At 37.7% G+C, this 27,659-nt stretch overlaps 8 protein-coding genes across 12 annotated transcripts; 3 read left to right on the top strand and 5 right to left on the bottom strand.

Annotated features, from left to right (window-relative positions):
* Positions 1-11: 11 nt before the first annotated feature.
* On the top strand, positions 12-4,562 carry LOC103830399 (probable plastidic glucose transporter 3). 5 transcript variants are annotated; one of them, XM_018653063.2, is made up of 15 exons: positions 12-351; positions 491-558; positions 684-795; positions 1,092-1,194; positions 1,330-1,397; positions 1,487-1,619; positions 1,958-2,057; positions 2,453-2,565; positions 2,762-2,855; positions 2,950-3,103; positions 3,351-3,494; positions 3,691-3,764; positions 3,850-3,938; positions 4,025-4,139; positions 4,217-4,562. In XM_018653063.2, exons 1-15 carry the CDS (start codon positions 252-254, stop codon positions 4,403-4,405), a joined length of 1,656 nt encoding a protein of 551 aa, XP_018508579.1. In that variant the 5' UTR covers positions 12-251; the 3' UTR covers positions 4,406-4,562. The 5 variants fall into 5 exon arrangements, with proteins under 5 accessions (XP_018508579.1, XP_018508578.1, XP_033132012.1 ...); XM_018653062.2 differs by having other exon boundaries at positions 1,089-1,194; XM_033276121.1 differs by lacking the exon at positions 491-558 and having other exon boundaries at positions 109-351.
* LOC103830400 (peroxisome biogenesis protein 2) lies at positions 4,510-7,011 on the bottom strand. Its single transcript, XM_009106178.3, has 7 exons — positions 6,794-7,011; positions 6,613-6,726; positions 6,391-6,547; positions 6,075-6,312; positions 5,438-5,555; positions 5,033-5,199; positions 4,510-4,845 (listed from the first exon to the last, which is right to left on the bottom strand). The coding sequence occupies exons 1-7, from the start codon at positions 6,884-6,886 to the stop codon at positions 4,731-4,733; spliced, it is 1,002 nt and encodes a 333-aa protein (XP_009104426.1). The 5' UTR covers positions 6,887-7,011; the 3' UTR covers positions 4,510-4,730.
* A 330-nt stretch (positions 7,012-7,341) lies between these two features.
* On the bottom strand, positions 7,342-8,460 carry LOC103830398 (early nodulin-like protein 3). Its single transcript, XM_033276122.1, has 2 exons — positions 8,017-8,460; positions 7,342-7,943 (listed from the first exon to the last, which is right to left on the bottom strand). The coding sequence occupies exons 1-2, from the start codon at positions 8,222-8,224 to the stop codon at positions 7,555-7,557; spliced, it is 597 nt and encodes a 198-aa protein (XP_033132013.1). The 5' UTR covers positions 8,225-8,460; the 3' UTR covers positions 7,342-7,554.
* Positions 8,461-8,524: 64 nt separating this feature from the next.
* LOC103830395 (flavin mononucleotide hydrolase 1, chloroplatic) lies at positions 8,525-9,784 on the top strand. The gene is made up of 6 exons (XM_018653067.2): positions 8,525-8,791; positions 8,872-8,999; positions 9,061-9,175; positions 9,248-9,318; positions 9,396-9,483; positions 9,560-9,784. The coding sequence occupies exons 1-6, from the start codon at positions 8,550-8,552 to the stop codon at positions 9,678-9,680; spliced, it is 765 nt and encodes a 254-aa protein (XP_018508583.1). The 5' UTR covers positions 8,525-8,549; the 3' UTR covers positions 9,681-9,784.
* On the bottom strand, positions 9,736-11,113 carry LOC103830396 (CASP-like protein ARALYDRAFT_316979). Its single transcript, XM_009106173.3, has 3 exons — positions 10,392-11,113; positions 10,122-10,257; positions 9,736-10,036 (listed from the first exon to the last, which is right to left on the bottom strand). The coding sequence occupies exons 1-3, from the start codon at positions 10,595-10,597 to the stop codon at positions 9,821-9,823; spliced, it is 558 nt and encodes a 185-aa protein (XP_009104421.1). The 5' UTR covers positions 10,598-11,113; the 3' UTR covers positions 9,736-9,820.
* Positions 11,114-11,371: 258 nt separating this feature from the next.
* LOC103830397 lies at positions 11,372-12,389 on the bottom strand. Its single transcript, XM_009106174.3, has one exon. The coding sequence runs from the start codon at positions 12,135-12,137 to the stop codon at positions 11,607-11,609; it is 531 nt and encodes a 176-aa protein (XP_009104422.1). The 5' UTR covers positions 12,138-12,389; the 3' UTR covers positions 11,372-11,606.
* An 896-nt stretch (positions 12,390-13,285) lies between these two features.
* LOC103830394 lies at positions 13,286-15,856 on the bottom strand. The gene is made up of 2 exons (XM_009106170.3): positions 14,332-15,856; positions 13,286-13,988 (listed from the first exon to the last, which is right to left on the bottom strand). Exons 1-2 carry the CDS (start codon positions 14,712-14,714, stop codon positions 13,424-13,426), a joined length of 948 nt encoding a protein of 315 aa, XP_009104418.1. The 5' UTR covers positions 14,715-15,856; the 3' UTR covers positions 13,286-13,423.
* Positions 15,857-16,099: 243 nt separating this feature from the next.
* Positions 16,100-21,559, top strand: LOC103830393 (ABC transporter G family member 36). Its single transcript, XM_009106169.3, has 7 exons — positions 16,100-17,069; positions 17,151-17,281; positions 17,534-18,796; positions 18,882-19,035; positions 19,126-19,373; positions 19,463-20,304; positions 20,391-21,559. Exons 1-7 carry the CDS (start codon positions 16,235-16,237, stop codon positions 21,316-21,318), a joined length of 4,401 nt encoding a protein of 1,466 aa, XP_009104417.2. The 5' UTR covers positions 16,100-16,234; the 3' UTR covers positions 21,319-21,559.
* The last annotated feature ends 6,100 nt before the right edge of the window (positions 21,560-27,659 follow it).

The following is a 27,659-nucleotide window of genomic DNA, read 5'->3' as shown; positions in this document are numbered from 1 at the left end:
GAAGCGCCTAAGAGGCCTGGTGATAAATAAAGAAAGGCCCAAGAGGCCTCTGTACTTTTGCATGGAGGCCCTCAGAAGTTAGTTACACTATTGATTTTACTTAGTGGGGCATAGATGAGGTCGGTGGAGGCGAAGCAGGTGATTAAAACACGTCGTATTATCGTCTCTCTCGGGAGAAGAGTGAAGCGCATCTGGGTGGTGACCAAAGCATATAGCATATATGTTATATAAAGTGTTGCGTAGGAGGAGGAATGATTAAGTTCCAAACTTCAAAAACAAATAAAAAGGAAAGAAAAAAACTTATTTCTTCGACTCAACGATTCCTTTTGATCATTTCTCGTCTGCCTGCAGGTACTATAATCATCGTTTCTCGCTTTTTATTTTCCTCCTTAATGCTCTAGATCTTGCCATTGCCTTTTTTATTCTATTGTAACTTTTTGTTTCTGATCTACATTGCGGATCAATGCTGGGTAAACTTTTTTGCTGTCAGATCCGACGATCTCACTTTCTCATGTTGATTCTGGAACTTTCCTACTAGCTAACGTCACGTCACGTCACGTGTGCTTTCACTTTTTTTTCTAATTTCTAATTGATTGTGTTCATACGGACACTAAGTAGCACCCGAAGAGGGGATGGATTCAAAATTTATGTGTACTGCTGAACTTCAAAATTTTCATGTGCAGTGGGGGATGGATTCTGTTAGACGCACGTACACGATGATGCGAGGTCGTCACATTGAGAAACGTGTTCCTTCCAGAGAGTTACTCTCTGTTCTCGATAAAGCTGAAACTGCAGGTTCCTTTTTTTAATCACCTTTGAAAATGTTGCCCGGAATGGAAAAAAAACCCAGAGTCATTAGAAAGAACACATGTCATCTTCCGACGTGTCAATAGTTAATTAAGATGTTTAGTTTAAACAATAATAATAAAAATCGGATTTGGTATTATGACTCTGTAAGTGAAGATAAAAGCTAGAAACTGACCTCAAAGTAAATAAAAAACAAGAAAGCGTCCGAGCTATAACCTTTCCTTGCTTGGACTCATGAACTTCTTTAACTTTTGCCATTTATAACTGTGACTGCGAATTTCCAGTGACTGGGACGGGAAAAGATATCGGGAATCCTTCATGGAAGCGATCTCTGCCTCACGTATTCGTTGCATCTCTCACCTCCCTTTTATTCGGCTATCACCTTGGGTGCGTGCGTATATACACTTCGAATTGCCTTCTCTTTGTCCATGTTACTCTTTATATAGACTCTGTTTCTTTTAATTGTATGTACATTGGGAAGAAACTCTTAGTATAGACTCATGCTTTCTTTTGTGGACGTAGGGTTGTTAATGAAACTCTCGAAAGCATTTCAATTGACCTTGGCTTTAGTGGCAACACCATCGCCGAAGGTATATATAGCTTTTTATGTTTCTGTTCCTTTCTTCAGTCTATCCTTGTGTCTGATCATTCTTTTTTTTTTTAATTCTGGTGGATGAAGGTCTTGTTGTTAGTACGTGCTTAGGCGGCGCCTTTATTGGATCTCTGTTCAGTGGGTTGGTTGCGGATGGTGTTGGCCGCCGTAGAGCTTTCCAGTTGAGCGCTTTGCCAATGATTATTGGAGCTTCAGTGAGGTTATCCTTTTTTTTTTCTCTTCTGCTTAACCATTTTTTGTTTAGGCTGTTGATTATGCATGATGAATGTTTTATCTTACATTACATGTTGGCCTACCCTTACAAATTTGAACATGTATGTGTCAACTTATTTGAACATTTCGGATTCAAATTTTTGTCTAGTCATTAGGCAATCAGGGTTGCATTTATTCTCACTGTGGCTTTCTGAGTGGGTGTTGACAATTTATTATGAGCAATTGGTTATTCCTTTTAACATATTTGCCCTCTAGTCCTCGCCTTGTTGGGTTTTCACTTATAAAATAACGAGATCTGTGTGCTTACAAATGTATTGTTTGCAGTGCAACAACTGAGAGTCTTGAGGGCATGCTCCTGGGAAGGTTTTTTGTCGGAATCGGGATGGGCATAGGTCCTTCTGTTACGGCTCTCTATGTCACTGAGGTACTTGTTCCTGCACTTGTTTTTCTATGACCGCTACATGAAATTGCATCCCCACAGACTGGTGATGTGAATATAATTCGATGTACAGTTCAGTTGCTAGTTTTAGATTTCATCCTTTTACATCAACATGTTTACAACAATAACAAAATTTCTTCTACAGTTTGGATCCAACACCAATTTATTTTATTTTATCAAAAGCTGTTTGGGGGAAATTTAAGTAGATTCACGTTTCAGACATAAAAAGACATGAACTAGACCATTAGCACGCAGAAGTTAATTGGTACACTTAGAATTCATTTTAATTAAAGCAGAAGGTTCTCTAGGCGCATAACTTTCACTAACTTGCCTTATCCATACATCTTGTTTAGAGCGAGGCTCACATTTCCACTTTGCAGGTGTCACCTGCTTATGTAAGAGGCACATATGGCAGCTCTACCCAAATTGCGACTTGTCTTGGGCTCTTAGCTTCACTATTTGCTGGAATCCCAGCAAAAGACAACTTGGGCTGGTAAGATATTGACAAGAACTTGGGGAATAAAACAATGGCCTCAATGACCTATTACAATGCTGTAAACTTAATCCTAAAACTGGTTTGTGCCGGCGAAGTTTAGGGCACATGCTTTGGTCATTATTGACAAGACTACCGTCTGGACATCTCGGCAGAATGATCAGCTAATAGGTTTCATGTACTTTGATTGTCTAAGGTGGCGTATATGTTTTTGGATATCCACAGTCCCAGCTGTAGTCCTTGCTGTTTTCATGCAACTCTGCGCCGAAAGTCCTCAGTGGCTTTTCAAGGTGACTTTTTCTCATTTAAAAACATCATAGCTCCTAAAGACATTTTCATAAACAATTGATTTGTTGATTCACTTTCCCTGTTTTACATTCTCAGAGAGGAAGGGCAGCTGAAGCTGAAGTCGTGTTTGAGAAGTTACTGGGAGGGGCATACGTCAAGGCTGCCATGGCAGAGTTAGTGAAGTCAGATAGGGGAGATGATGGCGATTCGGCCAAATTGTCGGAATTGCTTTTTGGGCGCAGTTTTAGAGGTATGTTTGATCTTCAAACCAACAAGATTTTCATAACTTTTGGCATTTTTATCTCAAATATTCCGGTTGTGGGGTTAGAACTGATCGTCATAGAGTTGATTCATCTAGGCGGAGAGTACGTTAGCTTGTTCAACTGGATCCCTAGACAAAAAGAAGAGTCATTGTCATTTGCAAAAAAAAACATATGAATGACATGTGAAGCCTCTAACTTCATTCATTTTACGTTTTAATTTTTCTCCGTTTGCAGTGGTTTTCATTGGATCTACCCTTTTTGCTTTACAACAGTTGTCTGGGATAAACGCTGTGTTCTATTTCTCATCAACTGTCTTCAAGAAAGCTGGTGTACCTTCAGCCTCGGCCAACATTTGTGTGGGAGTATGCAACCTCTTAGGTATTAAAGTGTAACATTTTCCCTTCGTGTCAGTAGATGAGGTGGTTGAGGTTAATTATGTAAATTAGAAATTATGGATGTTAATCCTTCCTCTTATTACAAAGATGATGATCATGAAAAGAAGAGATTCAAAAGTCTCCCTTTCAACATGTAGAAACTGTCAAGTCAAATGATGATCATTCATGCTGTTGTACAGGTTCTACTGTAGCAGTGGTTTTAATGGATAAGCTGGGGAGAAAAGTATTGCTTATTGGGAGTTTTGCGGGCATGGTAATATGGCTGAGAGCGAGAATCGCTATTTGAATTAAGCATTGACAGCACTGACACTTTAACAGAGCTCTTCCATCTTTAACAGGCAGTATCTCTGGGTCTCCAAGCATTAGCACATACTTCATATTCATCAACTTTTGGAACCTTGTTTCTCTCGGTCGGAGGAATGCTACTGTAAGTTTTTCTGTAACATGTCAACTATATGATAGTGGAAAGAGGGGTGGGTATTTTGGTAAAACTCAAACGATGAAAATATGCAGGTTTGTGTTGTCGTTTGCAACTGGAGCTGGTCCTGTTCCAAGTATTCTCCTGTCTGAGATATGCCCTGGTCGTCTTCGGGCAACAGCATTGGCTGTTTGTCTTGCTGTTCACTGGGTATGGCTTTTGTCAATACTTCTTTTTTAGGAAATGGATTTAATGTTGAAACAATAATAAGCTTGGCGCAACAACAGGTAATAAACTTCTTCGTGGGGCTGCTGTTTCTAAGAATGCTGGAGCAACTAGGTTCGGTGCTTCTAAATGCAATCTTTGGCTTCTTCTGCGTGGTGGCAGTTATCTTTGTGCAGAAGAACGTGATTGAGACTAAAGGGAAGAGCCTCCAAGAGATAGAAATCAGTCTGCTCTCTGCCACCAGCCAGTGATTTTTTCTTCACATTGTTCTTCTGCCACTTTATGGGGAGTATAATATAATATGTAAGACTACTAATATGGAAGTAGGAACGAGTAGTAAGTAGGCACCACAATGTAAGGAAATGAATTATTCAAGTATAGCCGACATTCCAATTTGATTTCTAATAAAGAAGTAGTTTACAAATTACAACTTTTTTAATGTACAGAAGAGGTTCATCTATCCCTAAAACTTGTTTCTTCAAGCTTTTATCCTTTATTGTATAAGCCTGTTTGAAAACACCACTTTCTAACAATGTTTCTTCTGCTGTTTGCCTTATTCGTAATTCTTCTCCCAATTCATTTGCCACTTGAAACACCTTCCCGTTGTATGGCAACCACAGGCTCGTTACATCTAAGACACCTGAATGATGCTGCTGAGGCGCAGCGGGTCCTTATACAGTAGTAACAGTACCTGCCACAAGTCAACACATACTCTGAATCGCCTATAACATCACTTCTGTCTTGTCTAACTTCCCCTACGAATCCTCATATACGCAATCACATACAGTTACTTAGCTTCTAGTATAATTAACTAACCACTATATATCTGAGGAGAGAGGTAAGGTAATGACCCTATGATCCACTAGATTAAACCATACCTGTGCTGGCAAGGCAGAGCAATAAACGGAGTTGCAGGATCCACTTGGCAAATGGGGCAAGCAACTGTATCCTCTTTATTGCTTGAGGAACTTTCTTTGGCAAATGGACTAAGAATATTCTTTATAGCTGAAGAGTTGAGCAGCGGAAGAAGCAACAAAAGCATTTCCTGAAAATACAACCAAACAAATCTAAATCTGAATGCCAAACAGAACCAAGAAGTGAGATCCAACAGAACACTTCTTCCAGCAGACAAGACATATACTCATCAACTAAGTCATTTTGTGTTTCAATAATAGGCCAGAAACCATAAGCCCAAGGATAGTTCTATGAATTGATAGGTTGGCAAACTTTCAAAATGATTATGGCATTATGTGTAAGAGGTGACAGAGAAGAAGAAGACGTACAGAAAATTCATTCCAGACAAGTTGGCGATTCATGTACTCGAAGCTGACAGATCGGTTCATATGGGGACTCCTATAGACAAGCCTTGCTCTTAAAGCTTTTTCAATGAGGTTCCTATACCTGGAACAACAAAGAAAGAATGGTAAAGCATTTGCAAAATCATCAACAACGTGGTATTGGTTCTCGCTTCAATCTTTCATCGTGAAATTTAATAAACGCGTCTCCTATAACTTTTCTGAACATCACCATGTCTGAAGTCTCCAATCTGGTTTTGATTTTTTGTTTGTAGCACTAAGAGGCTACTAATAGATGTATTAGAAGTAGCGCAAGTCAATTTGAATAGTGGCAGATCTTTTAGGACTCAGTAAACAGCAGCTAGACATTGATTTAGATATTTAATTCGTAGATCAATACAATAAGGCATTCCTAACAAAACAGCCTCATTAACTGAACCAGACATAAGATGTGTCCCATAAAAGCGCTACAGGCATTCTGTTTGTCCTAGCGTTTAGTAACCATTCTTAGTGCATTGAATAAAATAAAATCAAATCAAATGGTCATGTCACTGTACACGCATGCATGTCTGTATGAACTATTAAGATATATGTAGACAAGATGAACAAGTCCATGAGAATGTACCTTCCGGTATAAAGAAAGGACAAGAGGTTAAGAAAAGAAGCAGCTTTATAGATGCCTTCAATTCGTTGAACGAGGGTCCAAAGTCGCCTAGCCAATGGTCTCTGCTCAGAATCACCCCACCTACGGAAAGCAGAAAACGACTGCAAACGGGAGAAGAGGTACTGACCACCAACTGAGGCAACACAGTACCAAATCTTTTGGGGAGCAGTAAGTCCAGGGCCTTCTAGTCCTGTTCTGACTACACGAGAGACAGAACATGAGTAAGTTAAGACAAGTTAAAAAAAGGGTATTGAACAGAACTGAAGTAATAAAATACCTTTGCCAGAGAGTTGGGCAGCAACACGTTCATCTCTGTATCTAAGATTCATGAGAGCATTTCCAGGGGTAGGTTTGTCAACCCAAATAGAGAATCTCCAAATGAGAAACTCAAGGAATGCATCTAGCTCTGGTTCGTATTGAAACAGCATTCCTGGCTACTCCCCCCAGACAAAATCAGTGATTTAAAAAAAAAAAAAAAGAACTGAATTGAATTGAGTACCTTGGCCAAAGTGAAAACCTTAACCAACTGTTCCTTCAACATGGCAGACATTTCAACATCTAGCCTTGCAGCGTCGAACTGATTTACCCTTGATATTGCAACCGCTATAACTGACTGCTCAAAAATCAGAAAATTAAAAAAAAAAAAAAAACAAATTCGAAATCAACAGAGAATATTATACCCGGTGGGAAGAGAGGAGCGATTGCGATTGGGGAAGTAAACGGTGATGAGAACGGACCCAAGCATCATCGTCAGGAGGCGGAGGCGACGTCATTGCTTGTTGAAAGGGCTGCGACTGCCACCGTCTTATCTTATTTTTATAGCTTTGTTTCTTTTAGCTTCCGATATGGGATCCGACAAGCTTTTTTTTATTTAATTGACATATATATGTGCCATTTTTATTTATCATTTTCTAGAAGCCCAAATTATTATTTCTTTCTTATTGGGCATGCTTTGCTAACTTAGCCCAAATACTACTAAACTGCTGCGCTTTTTTCTCCCTCGTTTTGATCCTTTTCATTGGTTAAAAAAATCATTTTGTATTTTCTATTAAAAAATTATGATCTTTAAAAAAGTTAATTGATTGTATTAAATTAATATTAGTTAAAAATTATTAAAATTTGAAAACTACAGAAAATTTATGCATTTATTATAGTTATTTAATTTATTTTCTGAAAATGCAATTGTTTCATTTATCTTGTAACACTTAATTAGCTCCTTAATATTTTCATTTTTAGCTTAGGTGGTTGAATTAGCTCCTTATTTTTTTTTAATTGCGGTTGCTTTGTGATTGTTTTGTAACTTTTGTTTAAAAGCAGTGATAAAACTTAGAAGTTGATGAAGAAAATATGAGGTTAATAATATCTTAAAAGTTGAATGACAAAAGAAACGGAAAAATTAATAGCAACGAAAGAAGACTAATAAGAAGATGAAACAAAAGCGCTATGGTTGGCAGCTGAAAAGAGCAACAAGAAGTGCAGCAAAGGGAGGGAAGAAGGAGGCGAGCAGGGAGGAGGCAGCAGCGGAAGAAGCAGGATCATGAGAGTCGAATGCAGATTCAGAGGGAGAGCTGGCAGAGAGAGGTGACATGGACGGAGGCAAGGAAACATCGTGGTGGTTGTGGTGGTGGTGGATATGCATCACTTCCACGATGAGACGCTGTCCACTGGTGCAGTGGGCGTTGGAGCCGCTGATGAAGTAGAAGAGACCAGGACGATCAAGGTAAAACGTGCTGTTTCCATTGTCGAACGCTGTGATTGGATCGCTGCCGTTGCAGTGGTAAAAACCCCATTTGTCCACTTCCATCACCGAGTCCTTGTCGTACACAAACGCTGCATCCATTAATTCTCTTCAGTTAATTAATTAATCTCCCAAAAATAAAAAATAGGAAACAACTACACTCACAGAGAGAATCGCCGATGTGGAAGCGGTTGGTGTTCGCCCAGCGGCTGTAAACCGATGTATCATTCTGAAGTGGAACTCTCCACTCGAACTCGTCTCCAACCTTGAAAACTCTAGGACCCTCTGACGCTACTACTACCATCACTGCCCTAACGCACAACAAAAATACCATCAGACTGGACAGAGACAGAGGAGATGTCATTTTCATCATCTTCTTCTTTGTATGCTTTGTTTTGAGAGGAGATGTGTTCTTTGATTAGCTTGGAGTAAAAAGTAAAATGGTAACTAGACGCGTTTTTATAATGATGATGAGAGTTAAAAGCATTACCTATATTGGCGGTTGAGTTGAGCACTCCGAGTCGTGGATGATTTTTTTGACGGTTACAAGATTGAGGTTCCGTGTGGAGCAAGTCATGGCCCCCTAACCTTCCGCTTGACCACGTCACTCTCATTTAATGACGTGGACCAATCAGCTTTCACCTATCCGATTTTATCAAAACGCTGCGTTTTCCCATGTGTGGCCTTTTCTTATCGCGATGATGATGACGATGATCGGGAGTAATAAGGCATTTCTGATGTCGACGACGGCGGCGGCGACGGCGACGGCGATGAATACATTCGAATTGTTCAATTCGAAACCCAACGTCATCGAGAAGAAGCTTAATCGGGCTTCGGTTTCTTACGACGCTCCGAAAAGGAAGCTCCCGGTTCTCCTCTTCGACGTGATGGACACCATCGTCCGCGACCCATTCTACCAAGATATTCCGGCCTTCTTCGGGTTCGAATCCTATCATCCTTCTCAATTTTATTCTTTTGTAGCTTCACCACTCGATTTTGATTCTCTTAATCAATCCACAGAATGCCGATGAAGGAGCTGCTCGAGTGCAAGCATCCAACCGCCTGGATCGAATTCGAAAAGGGATTGATTGATGAGGATGAGCTGGCAAGAAAGTTCTTTATTGATGGGAGGGAGTTTGATTTGGAAGGTGAGATTCATAACCATCTCCTTTGATTCAAATAATATATATCACCCTTTCGATTTTGCAGGGCTAAAGGATTGCATTAGATCAGGATACTCCTACTTAGATGGGATGCAAGAGCTTCTTCAAGCTTTGAGAGATGACAACTTCGAGATTCATGCTTTTACCAACTACCCCATCTGGTTTTTCACCTGTTTCAAACCTCTCTTTTATTAGAAATGGCTCTGTTGACTGACTCTATTGTGTTTCTTAAGGTACGAAATGATAGAAGACAAGTTGAAGCTTTCAGCCTACTTGTCATGGACTTTTTGTTCTTGTAACACAGGTACAACACACATCTCTTGCCGCTTTATTGTTTATACAATCCTCTGTTATTATATTTCTTTTTTTTTTTTAATTTAGGAAAGAGAAAGCCTGATCCAGAGTTCTATCTCGAGGTTGTGGAGCATCTGGGAGTTGAACCTTGCGAGTGTGTATTCATTGATGACAGGTTTGTATCGTTTTAAGTTCTCATCCTAAAGACAATCATTTTGTTTGGCCTGAGGTAAGTGTCTGATTATTCGCAGGCCAAGCAACGTCAAGTGTGCAGTGGAGATTGGGATGCGTGGGTTATGTTTTGAGAATGCTGATTCGCTCCTCAAGGATCTCTCACAGCTAGGGGTCAATGTCTCTCTACCCAATATTTGATTGCTACTTCTTGGATGTAATTTGTAAAATACACTCCAAAAGGACAATACATTTGTTTCGGGAAAGCAAGTGATCATAAATAATAATAATTAGAGTCTGTCTTAGATTATAGTATAAATAAAGCAACAAGAACAGAGAGACTAGAGAGTGGAGAGCACAAGGACATTAAAGAGGGAAGAGGAGGCGAGAAAGATGAAGGAGAGCAAGACTAGGAGGAGGGAGAGTGCGACGTGATTGCAGAAATAAGAAAGGGTCTTGCAGAAGTCAGGGAGAGGAGTGTGTTTGATGCCGGTCTTGTTGAGGTTTGTAACTCCAATACCGGCTGATCCAGCGCTCATTATCAAATAGCTGAAGAGCTGCCCACACACACACCACAAAGTATATGTATGGATTAAAAATCCAGACGACTAGAGCAAATGGAGAAAGGGGAGATGAGCGAACCTGATCGAAGATGAAGCAAAGCCAAGCTTGGGAACGGGAGGGTGTGATGGGTGATCCAGTGAGGAGCCTGTAAATTCCTAGACAGAGGTGTAACAGGGAGTAGAGAATGGTCACCGTGCATGCCCCCACCACATACCTTCACACACCAAACTCATTATTTATTATATAATCAAAAGTTTAAACACAATAATGTCATGTTCTTGTTAGGTTCACGGTTATATTTTCTGTTCACCGAAATTTCTGGCATCTAAAATACACGTTTTCACTCACTGGTAGGAGGGAGAAAAAGACCAGCTGGAGTTTAGAGGGAGCGGCAAGCCATAGATGTCAGCTACACCCTTCTCTGTTGCCATCAACATTACCGCAATAGCCGTGGCTGAAGCAGCCAAGCAGCCTCCTCTGAGGGACACCTGCACCCCCTCCCTCCTCCTCCTCCTCCTCTTCTCGGCCACTTCCTCCTCTCCATTTCTGTTCATTCGATCTACCCTTTTTAACTTCTTCTGCTCTCTACTCTATCTATGAAAAGCACAATCAAAACTAACTCGTTCTTATACAACTAGTTCCCTTTTCTGCTCCACATTTTTCGTGTTGCTTCCTCTTCTCCTCTTACATTCTCTTTTAGTTTATAATTATTATTAAATATACTTCTTTATGTTCCTTACAAAAAAAAAAGACGAAAACTGTGAATCCCCCATATTTCAAGCCACATTCCTTCCTTTCTTGTATATATATTTTGTATGAAAGATAGAAAAATAAAACATCTCTGTTGGGACTTGCCAGGTACAATTAGCGTGCCGCATGTTCTCTGCAAATTCAAATTACCCAATTTTGAAAGGCATTTATATTATTTTTTGGTAAAAGGCATTTATATTTACTTTCTTATTGTTTTCATACTTGCTTTATGATACAGTTAGAACAACTGGGATAAGAGAAATATCAGGAATCACAATGAAAACTTAAATATGTCCTTGCCTTTGAAGTTTCAACAGAAACAGAATCCCACGACAAATGGAAACTCAGTCAACCAATAAAAAGTGTACACATGTCGTAGACTTGGCACGTCCCAAGGACCCACCCATCAAATACAGATGGGCTCGACAGAACGAACAACTATGGATCAGGCCCCATCGCTCATTCTTATGGATATGATAGCACAGTCAGGTGTAGACTGACTCTTATGATAGCTACAGAGATTCACAAAAAAATATAATAAAAGTAGTGCATGGTCCCCATCATCCCAACGGGCATCTAGTGTTTAATTAATAATTACCATACTTGTAAAATACACACTGTACATTGAATGTTGTTGGCACACACTTAACCAGTTGGATCAAGAATATCTCATTTTATTAGCTTATATATATAATTAAGTGTGTATTAGGGACGAGTAAACTAAATGTTATGATAATTAATGCTTATATTAGACAAATTAAGCGAAATGATATATATATATATATATATATATTAAAAGAGAGAGTGAAATGATTAATTAAGGTCTCTGGTGATGGCAGGCATACAGCTTGAAGTACGGGAAATGGCAGGCTTATTGTGAATAGTAGACATGGGTTTAGGGCTGATAGACTGACTCCTCCTCGTACTTTTCCTGAGCATATCTCTCATGGCCTCAGCTTGAAAGAGAGCAGGATACTTTCTTCCAAGCTTGTTGAACCTTAGGCAAGCGCTCATATGCTCCTTCAAGGCTCCTTCTAGCCCATCCTCCTCCTTCTTCTCTCTCTCCTCCTTCACCGCCTCTGAGCAGAGACCGCAAATCCACTTTCCCAAGAACTTCTCCCTCACCTTCTCTATGTACTCCATGGTGCACTCCTCCCTCATCCCGCAGCACTCGCACTTTGCCTTCTCTACCTCTGTTATCGTCCCCAGTCCTTTCTCTTCTCTGTGGAAATCCAATGATATGTCTGATAGGGTCCTATGTAGCGATGCCTGCGCTAGCTTCGGTGGCGGTGGAGGCTTTACCACGCTTCCGCTCACGCTCTTCCTTCTCCCGTTTGGTGCCATGACCCAAGCTTCTTATATTTTTTTTTTTATATATTCAATATATGTCTCTGAAGGTTTTGTATTTATAAGCGGTCAATATATTCATGTGTGGTTCAGCATTGCCATCTCACGTACGTGCTCATGCAATAGCGACCACCTTTACAGCTTTACTTTTACTTTTCACAACTATACTAATTAATGAAGCCATCAAGTAATCACTAATTCACGTGTTTCATAATTAGTACAATGCAACTGGCAGCTAGCAATCTATAACTACAACTTAACTCTCTCTAGTATTTATCTATAATACCGAGATATAAAATTATATAATTGGAATAAAATATAAACAAACACGCGAGTTAGTTTTTTTCCTTCTCATTAATCTCAACTTGATTTGGTTTGTCGATAAAACTTGTGGCTGTTTTTTGGACTTAACTTTGTGTGTCACTGCATTCTAAATTATGTAGTTTTGTTAAGAATGACAAATCGCATGGACTAATAAAACACTAGACACATTTCGTACTATTATAGAAAGAAAACTGATCAGCTAGCAGATGCATATGTCATATGTGAGCCAGACGTGAATATATATACCGACCTCAAGAATCGTGTGGACGTAAGTAAAAAGAAAGATATGGATCCCAAAGACAATGATAGGTCACGTGTGTGTGTGTAGGTTTTCTCTAACCACCAAAACAGAGGAACAACTTGGACTCGAAGAAGACACCACTCATGATGAATTGAAAGTTGAGACTTGTAGATATTTTCAACTCCAAAAGAGAGAACTCATTTTTGCGGATAACTTGTAAAGTGGTGGAGATCACGTGCATGAATATGTTGTATTAGATGCTACGTTCAGGGTTCACCACAAACTCTATATTTCCTGTTGTCGTCTCCATTTGATTTGTTAACTATAGTTACATGCACCTTTAAGAAAAAAAAAGTATATTAGTATATTATAGTTTCACATATTTTAAATCAAAATAGATATCAGTTTAGCCTCTAGATATATGCACGGTACGCTTCTTTGTTGTGACATTATTAAAAATGATAGTATATGTTTCTAACGCCAAATCTTGCGTGATATTGCAAAGTATCTATCTGATTCTTGTTTGTGTCAATTGTCAAGTATCTACCTCTCCGTACCAATTCACATTTGCACAGTAAACAGTAAAAGATGGTTGGGCATGGAATATTGCATTGATGGATAAAAGGCTAAATCGTGACAAAAAAAGAGGCTAAAATGAGCCTGACACACTTGTTTATAAAAGAAATTATAAAAAAGGGAAACAAGAAGTGTGAAATGGTCAAGTAAAGAAGAAAGGGATGATGAGTGTGAGAATGAGAGCAAAAAAAAGCTGTTGGTAGATGGAAATGGTATTCTTCTGATGATGATGAGTAATTCTTGCGGCATCACTTCTAGTAGTAGCAGCAGCAGCAGCAGCAGCAGCAGTGTAGAGGAAGGAGATAGAAACGAAATTGCGAGGAAGAGATGCATGAGCTGATCTATGAAGAAGAGGTCTCCCCACAACAGCCTTAAACCTCCCGCTCCAGCCTTGATCTCCAACCGTCACCACGACCGCATCTGGACGTGGGGAGAATGAGAACCAACCTCTCTTGGAATAGACATGGAACTCTGCATGGCAGAAGCTGAGGCACAAAGAATGTCTTTCATCATACCCTCTTATCAGCATCCTTATGGCTTCTTCCTCCTCCCACCCTTGTGATTCGATTTGGCTATTATGCTTCTTCACGTAGCAAACCCCTACACCTTCTTCCTCTTCTTCTTCTTCTTCTTCTTCCTCTTGGCTTCTCCCTCCTAATTTTTCTCTTATCGCCTTCCCTATCCTCTCTGCCTCGCCCATCAACTCCCTGCATATCTTTCATATTAATTAGTTCCCTTTCATTCTTACAATCTTAATAGGTTTCTTGTAGACAGTAATAGCATGTGCATGTAAAGCTGTCGAAGATACGATCTGAATCTAAAAATAAAATAAATTAATAATTTTTACAAAATATCTATTTAAATTATGGTTTAGAACTTTAAATTTTTTAAATATACTGCTAAATTTAGAACTAATAATTTCAGAAATACGTCAAACATATATAGATATATCTATTAATTTTAAAAACTATTTTATTACATTGTTAAATATAGTGTTTTTATTTTTGAATAAGTTTAGAAATAATTTGAGACAGTACTTTCTTGCCATACCTCAAATCTGAATTACAAGCATCATCGACATCTTTATAAAAAACGAACTCCTCTGTCTCATCTTGGAAAATGATTTTGTCAGCGGCGGCTCTCACCTTAGTCTCGGGAACACCGTGATTGATGAGCTGAAAACAACCGATGGTGTCGATGGCATCCATGAGGAGGGGCGAGGAGGAGCCTAACCGTAGGAAATCAAAGGTGGGAGGGTTCAGAAGGAATCTGTGCTTGGGGAAGACTTTGTCGGGCAATACAAGATTTGGGACTCGACCACACTTATCCAAGAACTCGGAGAGGACGTCTTCATTGGCGGTGAAGGAGGACCGGCGGCTGGATGCCACGGGTGAGGGAGGAGGAGCTCGGAAATCAGGAGATGAAACTCCCATTTTTGCTTAGTTAGTTAAGTTCAGTACTACTACAACATGTATATTTTTCTGCTTTAATGTGTGGAGGAAGGATCAATGAACAAAAGAAAAAGGTTTGCTAAATAAAGCAAGAGCATAATGATGAGATGCAATTCTATTGTTTGCTTTTTCCACACACTCTTTCTTATATGTATTATGATTGTATATCTACTTTTTTCAACTTTCAATTTCCGTTCCAGCGATAAAAGTTTCATTGATCATACTCGGGATGTGTATATTCGTCAATGGACCCAACTTGGGCCTTAACTTTCCTTTTTCTTGGATCTCCGGTCATCTAGCAAATGGGCTTTCATTGTTTCATGATGATATATATCGTTGAATTTTTTTCTTAAATTCAGAGCTGATGATGATAGAGCTACAGCTGTCTCTTAACATTCAATCATACTACTATTATTTAATAATACAGTACCATTCTTTTTCTGGGGGGTGTCAGAGTGTATTTTTAAGACCTTAATGTTGCATTTCATTCACGTGCGCGTATATTTGGTTGCAAGAAAAAATTTGTTTTTTATTTATCTTGTTTTTGTTATGGAGAAAAAGGAAAATCACAGTTTGTTAGAAAATGGTTAAAAAAGAAGAAGATATGTTAATGGTTGCAAGAAAATTAAAGGAAGGCGAATTGTACATTTGTGAGAGATTCAAAAGGAATTTAAGTGTCTTTATAGACTTACTTAAAAACAATTTTGTGAGAGATTGAAAAGGAATTTAAGAGTCTTTATAGATTTACTTAAAAACAATGTTTGTTTGACTTTTCTCATTCGCTTGCAAAACTCTGCGTTTCATCTGTTGACCAAGTCAGCCATCCTGGCATTTAAACCCGTTACCTGTAAACTGAACTCTAAAAAAGTCTCCACAATCAAATTTACTTAAGAATTCTAGAAGTTGATATGCTTTTCGTGATTCCGGTCCTCTCCAAATGTGTTGAATTGACTCATTCATCCGCAAATTTCCAGAACACAATGACTTAAAACCCCCACTTCCTGTCTTTCTTTTTCTTTTTACCTTCGAAAAATGTACAAAAAAGAAATTACTCACTGGAATTTGAGGTCCTCTCCTCCTGTTGTTATCTTTTGTTGACTTTGAAGATAACGGAATCGACTAGTTTATTAAGGAAATGTTCAATTATTACGTATTTTGATAGAGATGAAAATAATAAAATAAAAACGGGCGTAAGATAGCCGCCATCCTCAGTCAGCACCCCATATTTGAATAATAGTCCTCTTGCATTTAACGACAAAGATGATATTAATTTTTTTTCCATAGTAACCAAGAAAGAGAAATAGACAAGGAGGAAATATCAAGGAAAAGTCCACCTTGATGTTCCTTCTTCACTGCCTATATATCCATTTTCTAATCCCATCTTCCTCTCTGCATCCTCCAACCAAATCATCAGACTTGTTCTTTTAGACCAGATCAGTCTCTAAACACCAAAAACTTTACTACTCCCCCACCAAGTCAGAAAGAGAATAGTTCAGGCAAAGATGGATTACAACCCAAACCTTCCGCTAGGCGGAGGAGGTGGGAGTATGCGGCGAAGCATCAGCAGAAGCGTCAGCAGAGCCAGCAGAAACCTCGAAGACATCTTCTCCTCCGGTTCTAGACGCACGCAGTCCGTCAACGACGACGAAGAGGCTCTCAAATGGGCCGCCATCGAGAAACTCCCCACCTACAGCCGTCTCCGCACCACTCTCATGACCTCCGTCATCGAGGACGACGTCTACGGCAACCAGCTCCTCAGCAAGGAGGTCGACGTGACCAAGCTCGACGGAGAGGATCGTCAGAAGTTCATCGACATGGTTTTCAAAGTCGCCGAGCAAGACAACGAGCGGATCTTGACCAAGCTTAGGAACAGGATAGATAGAGTCGGCATCAAGCTACCTACTGTAGAGGTGAGGTACGAGCACCTGACGATCAAAGCTGACTGTTACACTGGTAATAGATCTCTCCCCACGCTTCTTAACGTGGTGAGGAACATGGCGGAGTCTGCTCTGGGGATGATTGGGATTCAGTTTGCCAAGAAAGCTCAGCTGACGATTCTTAAAGATATCTCTGGGAGTGTCAAACCTGGGAGGATGACGCTTTTGTTGGGTCCACCTTCTTCTGGTAAGACCACGCTTCTATTGGCTCTTGCTGGAAAGCTTGACAAAGCCCTTGAGGTCACTGGTGATATTACCTATAACGGTTACCGCCTAGACGAGTTTGTTCCGAGGAAAACGTCTGCGTATATTAGCCAGAACGATCTACACGTTGGTATCATGACGGTTAAGGAGACTCTTGATTTTTCCGCTAGGTGCCAAGGTGTTGGTACCCGTTACGGTAATAACAACAATCTTGATTTTCATTTTATTTTATTTTTGTGCTCTTGTTGAATGAATGAATGGGATTATGGTCTTGCAGATCTGTTGAACGAGCTGGCAAGGAGAGAAAAGGACGCTGGGATCTTCCCTGAAGCCGATGTTGATCTCTTCATGAAAGCCTCCGCTGCTCAAGGTGTTAAGAGCAGCCTCGTCACTGATTACACTCTCAAAGTGAGGAGCCTCTCTTCCCTAACCTGTTTAATTTTTTATTTTTTTAAATATTAATTCTAAGTAGAGATGGACATTGGGACCAATCGGGTTTAGGTTCGAGTTCAGTTTTGGGATTTTGGAGTTTATGAATTTCAGCCCCATTCGGATATTATAAAAGTTTGATTCGGATTTGAAAACACAAGAATCACTATGATTGTTTTCTATTGTTGTTGTGGCACAATACTGATACTAAAACTCTGATTCTTGGAACAGATTCTGGGGCTTGACATTTGCAAAGACACAATAGTTGGAGATGACATGATGAGAGGTATCTCCGGAGGTCAGAAGAAACGTGTCACAACCGGTGAGATGATTGTGGGGCCTACCAAGACGCTTTTCATGGACGAGATATCCACCGGTCTCGACAGCTCCACCACTTTCCAAATCGTCAAGTGCCTTCAGCAGATCGTTCACCTCACTGACGCCACGGTGCTCATGTCCCTCCTCCAGCCTGCTCCCGAGACCTTTGACTTATTCGATGACATCATCTTGTTGTCGGAAGGACAGATCGTGTACCAAGGACCCAGAGACCACATCCTCGAGTTCTTCGAGAGCTTTGGGTTCAAGTGTCCCGAGAGAAAAGGAACGGCTGATTTTTTGCAAGAGGTCACCTCCAAGAAAGACCAGGAACAATACTGGGTGGACCGGAACAGACCTTACCGGTACATTCCGGTTTCGGAGTTCGCCAGCAGATACAAGTCCTTCCACGTTGGGCAGAAGCTTTCCAACGAGCTCTCTGTACCTTTCGACAAGTCTCGCGGCCACAAAGCAGCTCTTGTTTTCGACAAGTACTCCGTCTCGAAGATGGAGCTTCTCAAGAGCTGCTGGGACAAAGAGTGGCTGCTCATGCAGCGTAACGCCTTCTTCTACGTCTTCAAGACGGTGCAGATCATCATCATCGCCGCCATCACGTCCACGCTCTTCCTCAGAACCGAAATGCACACGAATAACGAGTCTGACGCCAACCTATACGTAGGAGCGTTGCTGTTTGGAATGATCATCAACATGTTTAACGGGTTTGCGGAGATGGCTATGATGGTCTCGAGGCTCCCTGTGTTTTACAAACAGAGGGATCTCCTGTTTTATCCGTCATGGACATTCACGCTTCCAACCTTCTTGCTCGGGATTCCGACCTCGATCTTCGAATCAACGGCGTGGATGGTTGTAACTTATTACTCTATAGGTTTTGCACCGGACGCGGGGAGATTCTTCAAGCAGTTTCTATTGGTGTTTCTGATTCAGCAAATGGCTGCTGCGCTCTTTAGGTTGATCGCTTCTGTGTGCAGAACCATGATGATTGCTAATACTGGTGGTGCTCTCACTCTGCTTCTCGTCTTCTTGCTCGGTGGCTTCCTTCTTCCGCGAAGTGAGATTCCTGAGTGGTGGAGGTGGGCTTATTGGATATCTCCTCTCACCTATGCTTTCAATGGTCTGACCGTCAATGAAATGTTTGCTCCGAGATGGATGAATAAACTGGTGAGTTGCCTTGCTTGCTTGCTGCTTTATTCTGTATATATATATCATAGTAAAGTAGTCTCACTTTTAAAAAAAAAAACTGTAGGCTTTTGACAACAGAACAAGGCTAGGAACCATGGTGCTTCGTAATTGGGATGTCTACCATAACAGAAACTGGTACTGGATTGGGGTTGGAGCCTTGCTTGGTTTCACAGTGCTCTTCAACCTTCTTTTCACTTTTGCACTTACCTATCTCAACCGTAAGTTATTGTAGCGTTTAATATTATATGCATCTCCCACCCGTGCACAAAAAAAATAGACTAATAATGTAATGTACCTTGTAACTACAGCTCTTGGGAAGAAGTCAGCTTTACTTCCAGAAGAAGAAAAAGAAGACTCCTCGGATCCAATGCGTAGATCTCTATCTAGGGCTGATGGGAACAAACGAGGCGAGGTTGCAATGGGAAGAATGGGTAGGAATGCAGACTCTGCGGGGGAAGCATCCAGTGGTGGAGCCGCTAAGAGAGGAATGGTTCTTCCTTTCAGTCCTTTGGCTATGTCCTTTGATGACGTTAGATACTTTGTTGACATGCCTGCGGTAAACCATCCTCCTCCTTTTTTTTCCTCCTTGAGAAATCTTCACCATATCAAATAATATTAACATATATATTTATTAATTTGTTACAGGAAATGAGAGAGCAAGGAGTTACAGAGAACAGACTACAACTGCTTAAAGGTGTGACAGGTGCATTTAGACCAGGAGTCTTGACGGCGCTCATGGGGGTGAGTGGTGCAGGCAAGACAACACTGATGGACGTTTTGGCCGGAAGGAAAACAGGAGGTTACATCGAAGGAGATGTCAGAATCTCAGGATTCCCAAAGGTTCAAGAGACGTTTGCTAGAATCTCAGGGTACTGTGAGCAGACTGACATTCACTCCCCACAAGTGACAGTCAGAGAATCTCTGATTTTCTCTGCTTTCCTCCGTCTTCCCAAAGAAGTCGGCAAAGAAGAGAAAATGATGTTTGTGGACCAAGTGATGGAATTGGTAGAGCTGGACAGTCTGAAGGACTCCATCGTGGGTTTGCCGGGTGTCACGGGGCTTTCCACGGAGCAGAGGAAGAGATTGACAATCGCGGTGGAGCTTGTAGCCAACCCTTCCATCATCTTCATGGATGAGCCTACTTCGGGGCTTGACGCGAGAGCAGCAGCTATTGTGATGAGGGCGGTGAGGAACACAGTGGACACGGGAAGAACCGTGGTCTGCACCATCCACCAGCCGAGCATTGATATCTTTGAAGCGTTTGATGAGTTGATGCTGATGAAGAGAGGAGGACAAGTTATCTACGCAGGTCCATTGGGTAGCAACTCTCACAAGGTGGTGGAGTACTTCGAATCCTTTCCTGGAGTTCCCAAGATTCCAGAAAAGTATAATCCAGCCACCTGGATGCTTGAAGCCAGCTCACTTGCAGCTGAGTTAAAGCTTGGAGTTGACTTCGCTGAGTTGTACAAGTCATCCGCATTACACCAGTACGTTGCTACTTTTATTCTTTTTTTTTTTTTTTGAGGATAATAAATAGTGAATGATAACTAAACAAAAATGATGATGGTTGCAGGAGAAACAAAGCTTTGGTGAAAGAACTGAGTGTACCTCCAGCAGAGGCCTCTGATCTCTACTTTGCTACACAGTTCTCGCAGAACACATGGGGACAGTTCAAATCATGTCTATGGAAGCAGTGGTGGACTTATTGGAGATCCCCTGACTACAACCTTGTCCGCTTCATCTTCACACTGGCAACATCACTCCTCATTGGTACCATCTTCTGGCAAATCGGAGGTAACAGGTCCAACGCAGCGGACCTGACGATGGTTATAGGAGCTTTGTATGCGGCGGTTATCTTTGTGGGAATAAACAATTGTTCAACCGTACAGCCTATGGTGGCAGTGGAGAGGACTGTGTTCTACAGAGAAAGAGCAGCAGGAATGTACTCAGCTATGCCATACGCCATCTCCCAAGTCACCTGTGAGCTTCCGTATGTTCTTATTCAGACCACTTACTACTCCCTCATCGTCTATGCCATGGTTGGGTTCGAGTGGACAGCTGCCAAGTTCTTCTGGTTCCTTTTTGTGAGCTACTTCTCCTTCCTTTACTGGACCTATTACGGCATGATGACTGTTTCCCTCACACCAAACCAGCAAGTCGCTTCCATCTTCGCTTCAGCGTTTTACGGCATTTTTAATCTCTTTTCGGGCTTCTTCATCCCAAGACCAAAGATCCCCAAGTGGTGGATATGGTACTACTGGATCTGCCCTGTCGCATGGACCGTCTATGGATTGATTGTGTCGCAGTATGGTGACGTGGAGACACCTATCACCGTCCTCGGAGGCCCTACCGGACTCACCGTTAAGCAATACATTAAGGACTATTACGGGTTCGAGTCTGACTTCATGGGACCAGTCGCTGCCGTTCTGGTCGCGTTCACCGTCTTTTTTGCCTTCATCTTTGCCTTCTGCATAAGAACTCTCAACTTCCAGACCAGATAAAACCTTCAGAATCTCTTTCGTTCTTTCTTTCATTTTCTTTCTGTATCCTTGTGATTGATATATGCATTTGCTCTCTTTTCTTACTATGTATTCTAGAGTCATAAGGATTTGTTTTTAATAATTTGATTAAATACCTCATATAGTCGTATAGATAATGACAATGCAGATGTAATATAAACTCTCACCCTTTATGTTTTTTTTTTTAAATTTTGTTGAATATAAAATGCAACTTGTTTTCTTTCTTTCTTTCTTTCTGTTGGCGGAAGGTTGATCCAAATCCACCTTTTGAGCTTATGATAACGTAAGACTTTCATATACATCACCATTTGTCTATTATATGGGGAATTGACCATCCAGCCATCTAGTCGAATGATATCATTCCATTATTCAGCTTTTGTTGGCATTTAGAAATAAAGTTTATCATTGTCCTTTTTAGTGAGCATCTTGTATTATGACATATAGTAGACATTAGAAAAGTCACAGCTCAAGGCCTTGATGATGGATATTTGAATCTCCTTTACTACAAAAATGCTACACTGCAGAAGCCATGATATCAACAAGTCGAAACTCATATCTACAGATATAGGTTGCATTCTTAAGTCCACAGTTAAAAAAACAAGTGTATGGTTTATTAATGAAACCAGACATGAAGATTGCCTAACTTTGACAAATGCGAATGGCAATGGATGCAATTTTGAGAGAACCTTTCACACGAACCAAACTTAGGATAAGAACTTGTTGTGGTCTTGGTGTGAAGAAAGGCTTATCCAAATGGGCCTCCATTTTTTTTTTGGCATCCAAAGAAAACTTTTATTAAATCTCAAGGTGTTCAAACAGGCAAGCTTCAACTGCAGTTACAAATTTTCGGCCAAAATGAGCAGTTACAATTTTATTGCTTGTTTGAGAACAATTTGAAACTATTTGGCGCCTAAATAAGAAGATAACAAAACAGATGTAAATTAGGGAAAAAATAACAACTAATTTATAATTATTTATTATTTAGAGCATCTATTAGCATGAAATGTTTTTTTTTTAATTATGAAATTGGAAGAGTCAGAAAATAGTGGCAAATATATATACTTGTCTATTCTATTAAAATAGAAGTCACAACCTCATTTCATGTGTGAATTTTTTTAAGTTGGACTATTCTTTAAATTTTTTATTAAATGTATTTTAATTTTTATTAAATGAATTTTATTAAGATTAATAATATATAGAATCCTTGAACTACTTTAACCAAAATATTTTTTGACATTTTTCATTTTATATATATTAAAAATTCTAACAAAGCTGTTTAAGAAGATTTTAACAAGATCTTAATTTTTAAAAATTATATATAAATATTTTCACTAATTTCATAAAAAATTTGAAATATTATTATATATTAATATATTCAGTTATCGTTAAAATTTATCCTATTTTATCTATTATATAATCATAATCAATCATATTAAAATAAAAATATTATGTTGAGCTAAATATTTTAATAATACCTTAATTTTTAAAATGTTTATGTAAATATTTTCACTAATGTCGTAATTAGCAACAAAGTATTATTATGCATATATATATATATATATATTCAGTTATTGTTTATAAAATGAAAATAAAACAATTATATTGAAATAAATATGATAAAATTATATTATTTTGATAAATTTATCAATTTTATTTCTAAATATAAATATTTATGTTTTAAAAATATACTGCGATAACAAAACAGCTTAATTTTAGCAAACTATATAATACATTTATAAAAATTAAAATATGTTAGACTTTTGTATATACAATTATAGATTATGTAAAATGAAAAAAAACGTAAAAAAAATATTGCTAAAAGGAATCCAGTTTTGAAGGACGGGTAAAAATTTAGCATACATTAAATACAAAATAATTTTCAAATATGTTTTCTCAGGCACATTTTAATTTGTTTAATAAAAGGCAAATAAAATATGGTAAATATATAATAAGAAGCAACAAATACATGTGACGGTTTTAAACAATTGATTAATTACAACATGTAAACTATAAAATTATTGTATTTGAAATGATTGTATTTGAAATAGTTATAAATATATATGCATATAAAACTTAAAGAGAAATTGCCACAAATACCACATTCATAGTACCACTTTTCATGTTTACACTAACCACTTTTACCCTCACTTTTAATGAATGGTAAAATACAATTATACCCTTAGGGTTAACTAATCTAGACTTAGGGTTTAGAGTTGAGGGGTGGGGTAGGGTTTTTGGAATGTGAAATTTATGATTCTAATAAATATATAAATACTTAAAACTATATATAAAAAAATTAAAAAAAATAGTTTCAACCATAATTTTCGTTTTTCAAAAAGAAATTTGAAAAAAATAAAAAAGAAATTCAAAACAAAGTTTTATAAAAAAATTCGAATTTGAAAAAGTATATTTCGAAAAATAAAAAAAATTACATTTTTTTTTAATTTTAATTTTTATTTTTTTTTAAAAATTTTTTTTAATTTTTTTAATTTTTTTATTTAATTTATTATATATATAAATAACGAGGACATAAGAGTCTTTTGTCACTTAGTGAAGAAGGTATTTTTGAAAATATCTCATTAGTGGTGGTAAAAATGAAAAGTTGTACCTTAAAAGTGATAAACATGTAATTTTTCCAACAAAAATTAGAAACTGACCATATACCAAATGAATCATGAAATATTAACACTATCCTTATCCTAAATATATTTTTCCGAAAGTGTAAATACTTTCAGAATATTTCTCTTAATTTTTTTTTATCTTTAACTATATCCAATATATATTTTATTAGATATTTTTGGTGATAGTTTTTTAAAAAGGAAGAGATACCTTAAAATCTTAAGATAAATTATTGTGTACTACAATATGTATTTTCTGATATATAAATCAATTTATTTACAATATAAAGTACTGTCTAATACAATTTTTAATATATAAACCTTTTTAAAATAACCATATTTTACAGAAAAGTTGTATATGATATAAGAAATAATTATATATGTACATAATAAAGCTTATTTAATATATTTAAATTATTTTACACAATATGCCAAAATATACAGTTTAAAATAATGAGTTTGATAACACTTATAAACATCTGTTAAATGCCACATATTTTACCAAAACTGTTTGTACATATATTGACAGAGCGACAAAAATTTAATAGGTTTGAAATTAATCTTATAATTTAAAACTATATGTAAAAAAAAAAGCTCATGCGCACACTATCATATTTATATTTAGATGCATAAAATTGTCTCATATTTATATTTAGATGCATAAAATTGTCTCATTATGAGGACTATCAGGAGGTTTAGCCAAAGAAGGCTTTGATTACCTTTCTCATCTACGTGATGTTTCTTTCTTTTTATGGCATCTACTGATGTTGGTTTTGTTTCTCTTTTTTCATAATACTCTGTTACCTTTTCCCTAGTCTTTTGGCTAGAACCTTATTGAATGAATTATTCATTGACAAAAAAAAAAACCGGAAAAATATATATATATATACTACTAAGGAGATGTGGTCACATGGACATATTTATAGAAATATGAAAACTGTACTACTTCACAGAGACCCCATAATTAGAGTTTTTAAAGAAGAAAGAAGATGACTTACTCGTAACAGATAATCAGAATGATTACGTGATTCGTTGGAGTTGGACCAATAATAGAAACAATTCAAATTCCTCCTTCCAAACATAAATTTGCAGAAAGTAGCTAAAGAATGACAATCAATTACTTCAACTGAAACTCAGATCAACAGAGAAGATCCAGCCTAATCTTGTTCATTTTAAAGTTCATCACAAAGTTTGGGTTTTTGGTTATACCAAAATACCTGAACCCGAACTAAAAGTACCTGAACCCGGTCCGATATGTAAAAATATCCGAACGGGTTTTTTCCTCTACCAAAATACCCGAACAGATACCTGGATACTTGAATGCCTAGGCCTAAATCTTTATATAAGATGAGGAGTTTCAAATTAATTTGGATCATTCATATTACATGGATCCAAAATCCGAACTTGTGAATCGGATGCTTGAACTTGATAACACTGAGTCAAGGAAAACATTTTAATGGATTCGTATATTCAAAGATAATATATATCATCGCATTAAGGAGACCCGCAATAATAAAACTAAAGGAGGAGGAGGAAGGGACCAAAGGAAAAAGATAAGGCGACCACAGAATCAAAATGACAAAACACATGGTACATACGGTGAAAAGTTCATCCACTTTTTATTCATAAATAAAATGTTCGCACTGTAGGTCAAGGTTTTGTTTTGCATCATTGCATGTCTAAGGAGTTCTGCAGCAATACATATTGCAAATAACCTCGTCTTGCTAGTATACATATATATACACATACAATTAGCAATTCAGTTGCATGGAGTATATATATTTTGACTTCTCACTAATTATAAACGTCGAGCTGCCAAAGCCTCTATTTCACAAGTAAATACTAAGTTGCTTGCTCACAACAAGCTATCATCTTCCCATCACTAACTATAGCTGGACCATCACAACAAGTTTTCATTTCACAATAAATGAATGTACACTAGAATTGGAGGTGGTCCCGTATAAGTGATTTGTTTCTTCTATCTACAGAAACTATTGGCCTAAATATTGGAAAGTAGCGTTGCATGAGACAAGAAGACGACTTAGACGAGATTGAGAAACCGAAGCGTATGGTGCTCATGAATTCGTCAATGCCCCATCGGATGATGTGGGGGTAATTTGTTAGTTAGAATTTGGAACCAACAACAAGAAAAACGTGTGCGCTCTCCTTTTCACTTCTCTAGAAAACAACAAAAAAGTAACGTATCAATCTTTGCGTTCTATTGTAACGAGTAGATAGATTTTATACTCGTAATGCTAGTTAGGTTATCTGAAAAATGATCATGATTCCAGATCAACCACACAATAAGCTGGTAGGAACTACGAGTATTTCTAACAATCATGTCCAAATTCGCGGTGTTTACGTGTAACTAACTTCGCGATATATTAAAGACCACAAAAAAAACTAACTTCATATTGCGCAACAATATATTCATATATCTTGGACTCTCAATTTGTCCTGAAATTACCATTATCTATGAACACGTATGGTGACTCTCTATATATACTTCTTCTTCATATATGTCAGCAATATATGGTGGTTATAACTATGTAACTATGTATTATATGCGTTAACGCATTACCAAGATTCCTAAAAGAGTATTTTCCTAGAAATAGTTCAATAACAACTAAAGATTGATCCGTGCACCTGTGCGGATATTGATTTTTATATTTTTATACATTGGTATTTGTTTTTTATAATTAATGTTATATATTTAAGATGGTCGTAGTATAATTAATTGTATTCAAAAGACCTGGACCGAATCGAGTACTATGGTTATTTTGGTACAAAAATTCAAACCCGTTTCATATACATACATTTGTTATTTAGATATTTTTAGGTCCATATACATCATAATTAAACTCATCCAGACCTAGAAGGACCCAACTCAAAACCCACACATAAATTTATAATATTCAAGCCGGACCTAATTTAAAAAAAAACGATACCCGGAAAGAACAACCCATACCTAAATGGATAGCCGATGGTCATGCTTAACTAGTTTTATAAACTAATAAAAAGACTATTTCTATATGTTTTGCTAAATTAAGTGAAATAGAAAAAGTTTTTTTATTTAGTAATAATTATATGGAGTGAAAAATTAAATGACAATAAATGTAATACATTTTTATTATTTTGATTTAAGTTATTATTTATTCACAAAACATGTCTTTGAATTGTGTTTTTAGCTACGCAATTTTCCATCAATTGAAACTTAAATTTTTTTAGTAAAACAAATTAAACCGAACATTTAACCATATGAAAAACTCAGTTATTTTACATTTTTGATTTTATAAATAGCATAAAGTTAATGTTATTAATTAATAAATAAAAATCTACACTATTATTATTATGATAATATAATTAATAATGTGATGTATTGTTAAGATAGTATAATTAATGAAATTGTTAAATTGAGTGAAATATGGAAAGACAATGAATGCAATTATATTAATGAAATTACTAAAATGACATTATACTTTTTATATACTGCAATCCATGTTTTCAAACAATTCTCATTTATATTGTTATTCGTGTTTTCAAACAGTATTATAAAGTACTTCAATTTTAATAATATAGATATTAATGAAATTACTAAAATGACATTATACTTCTTTTTATATTGTTATCTATGTTTCTAAACAATTCTCATTTATATTGTTATTCATTTTTTCAAACAGTACCAAAATATATTTTAGTTTTAAT

Source organism: Brassica rapa, chromosome A07, assembly GCF_000309985.2.
Source record: "Brassica rapa cultivar Chiifu-401-42 chromosome A07, CAAS_Brap_v3.01, whole genome shotgun sequence".
Taxonomy (NCBI): domain Eukaryota; kingdom Viridiplantae; phylum Streptophyta; class Magnoliopsida; order Brassicales; family Brassicaceae; genus Brassica; species Brassica rapa.
The sequence above is the reverse complement of the archived record's forward strand: the minus strand, read 5'-3'. Positions and strand labels throughout refer to the sequence as shown.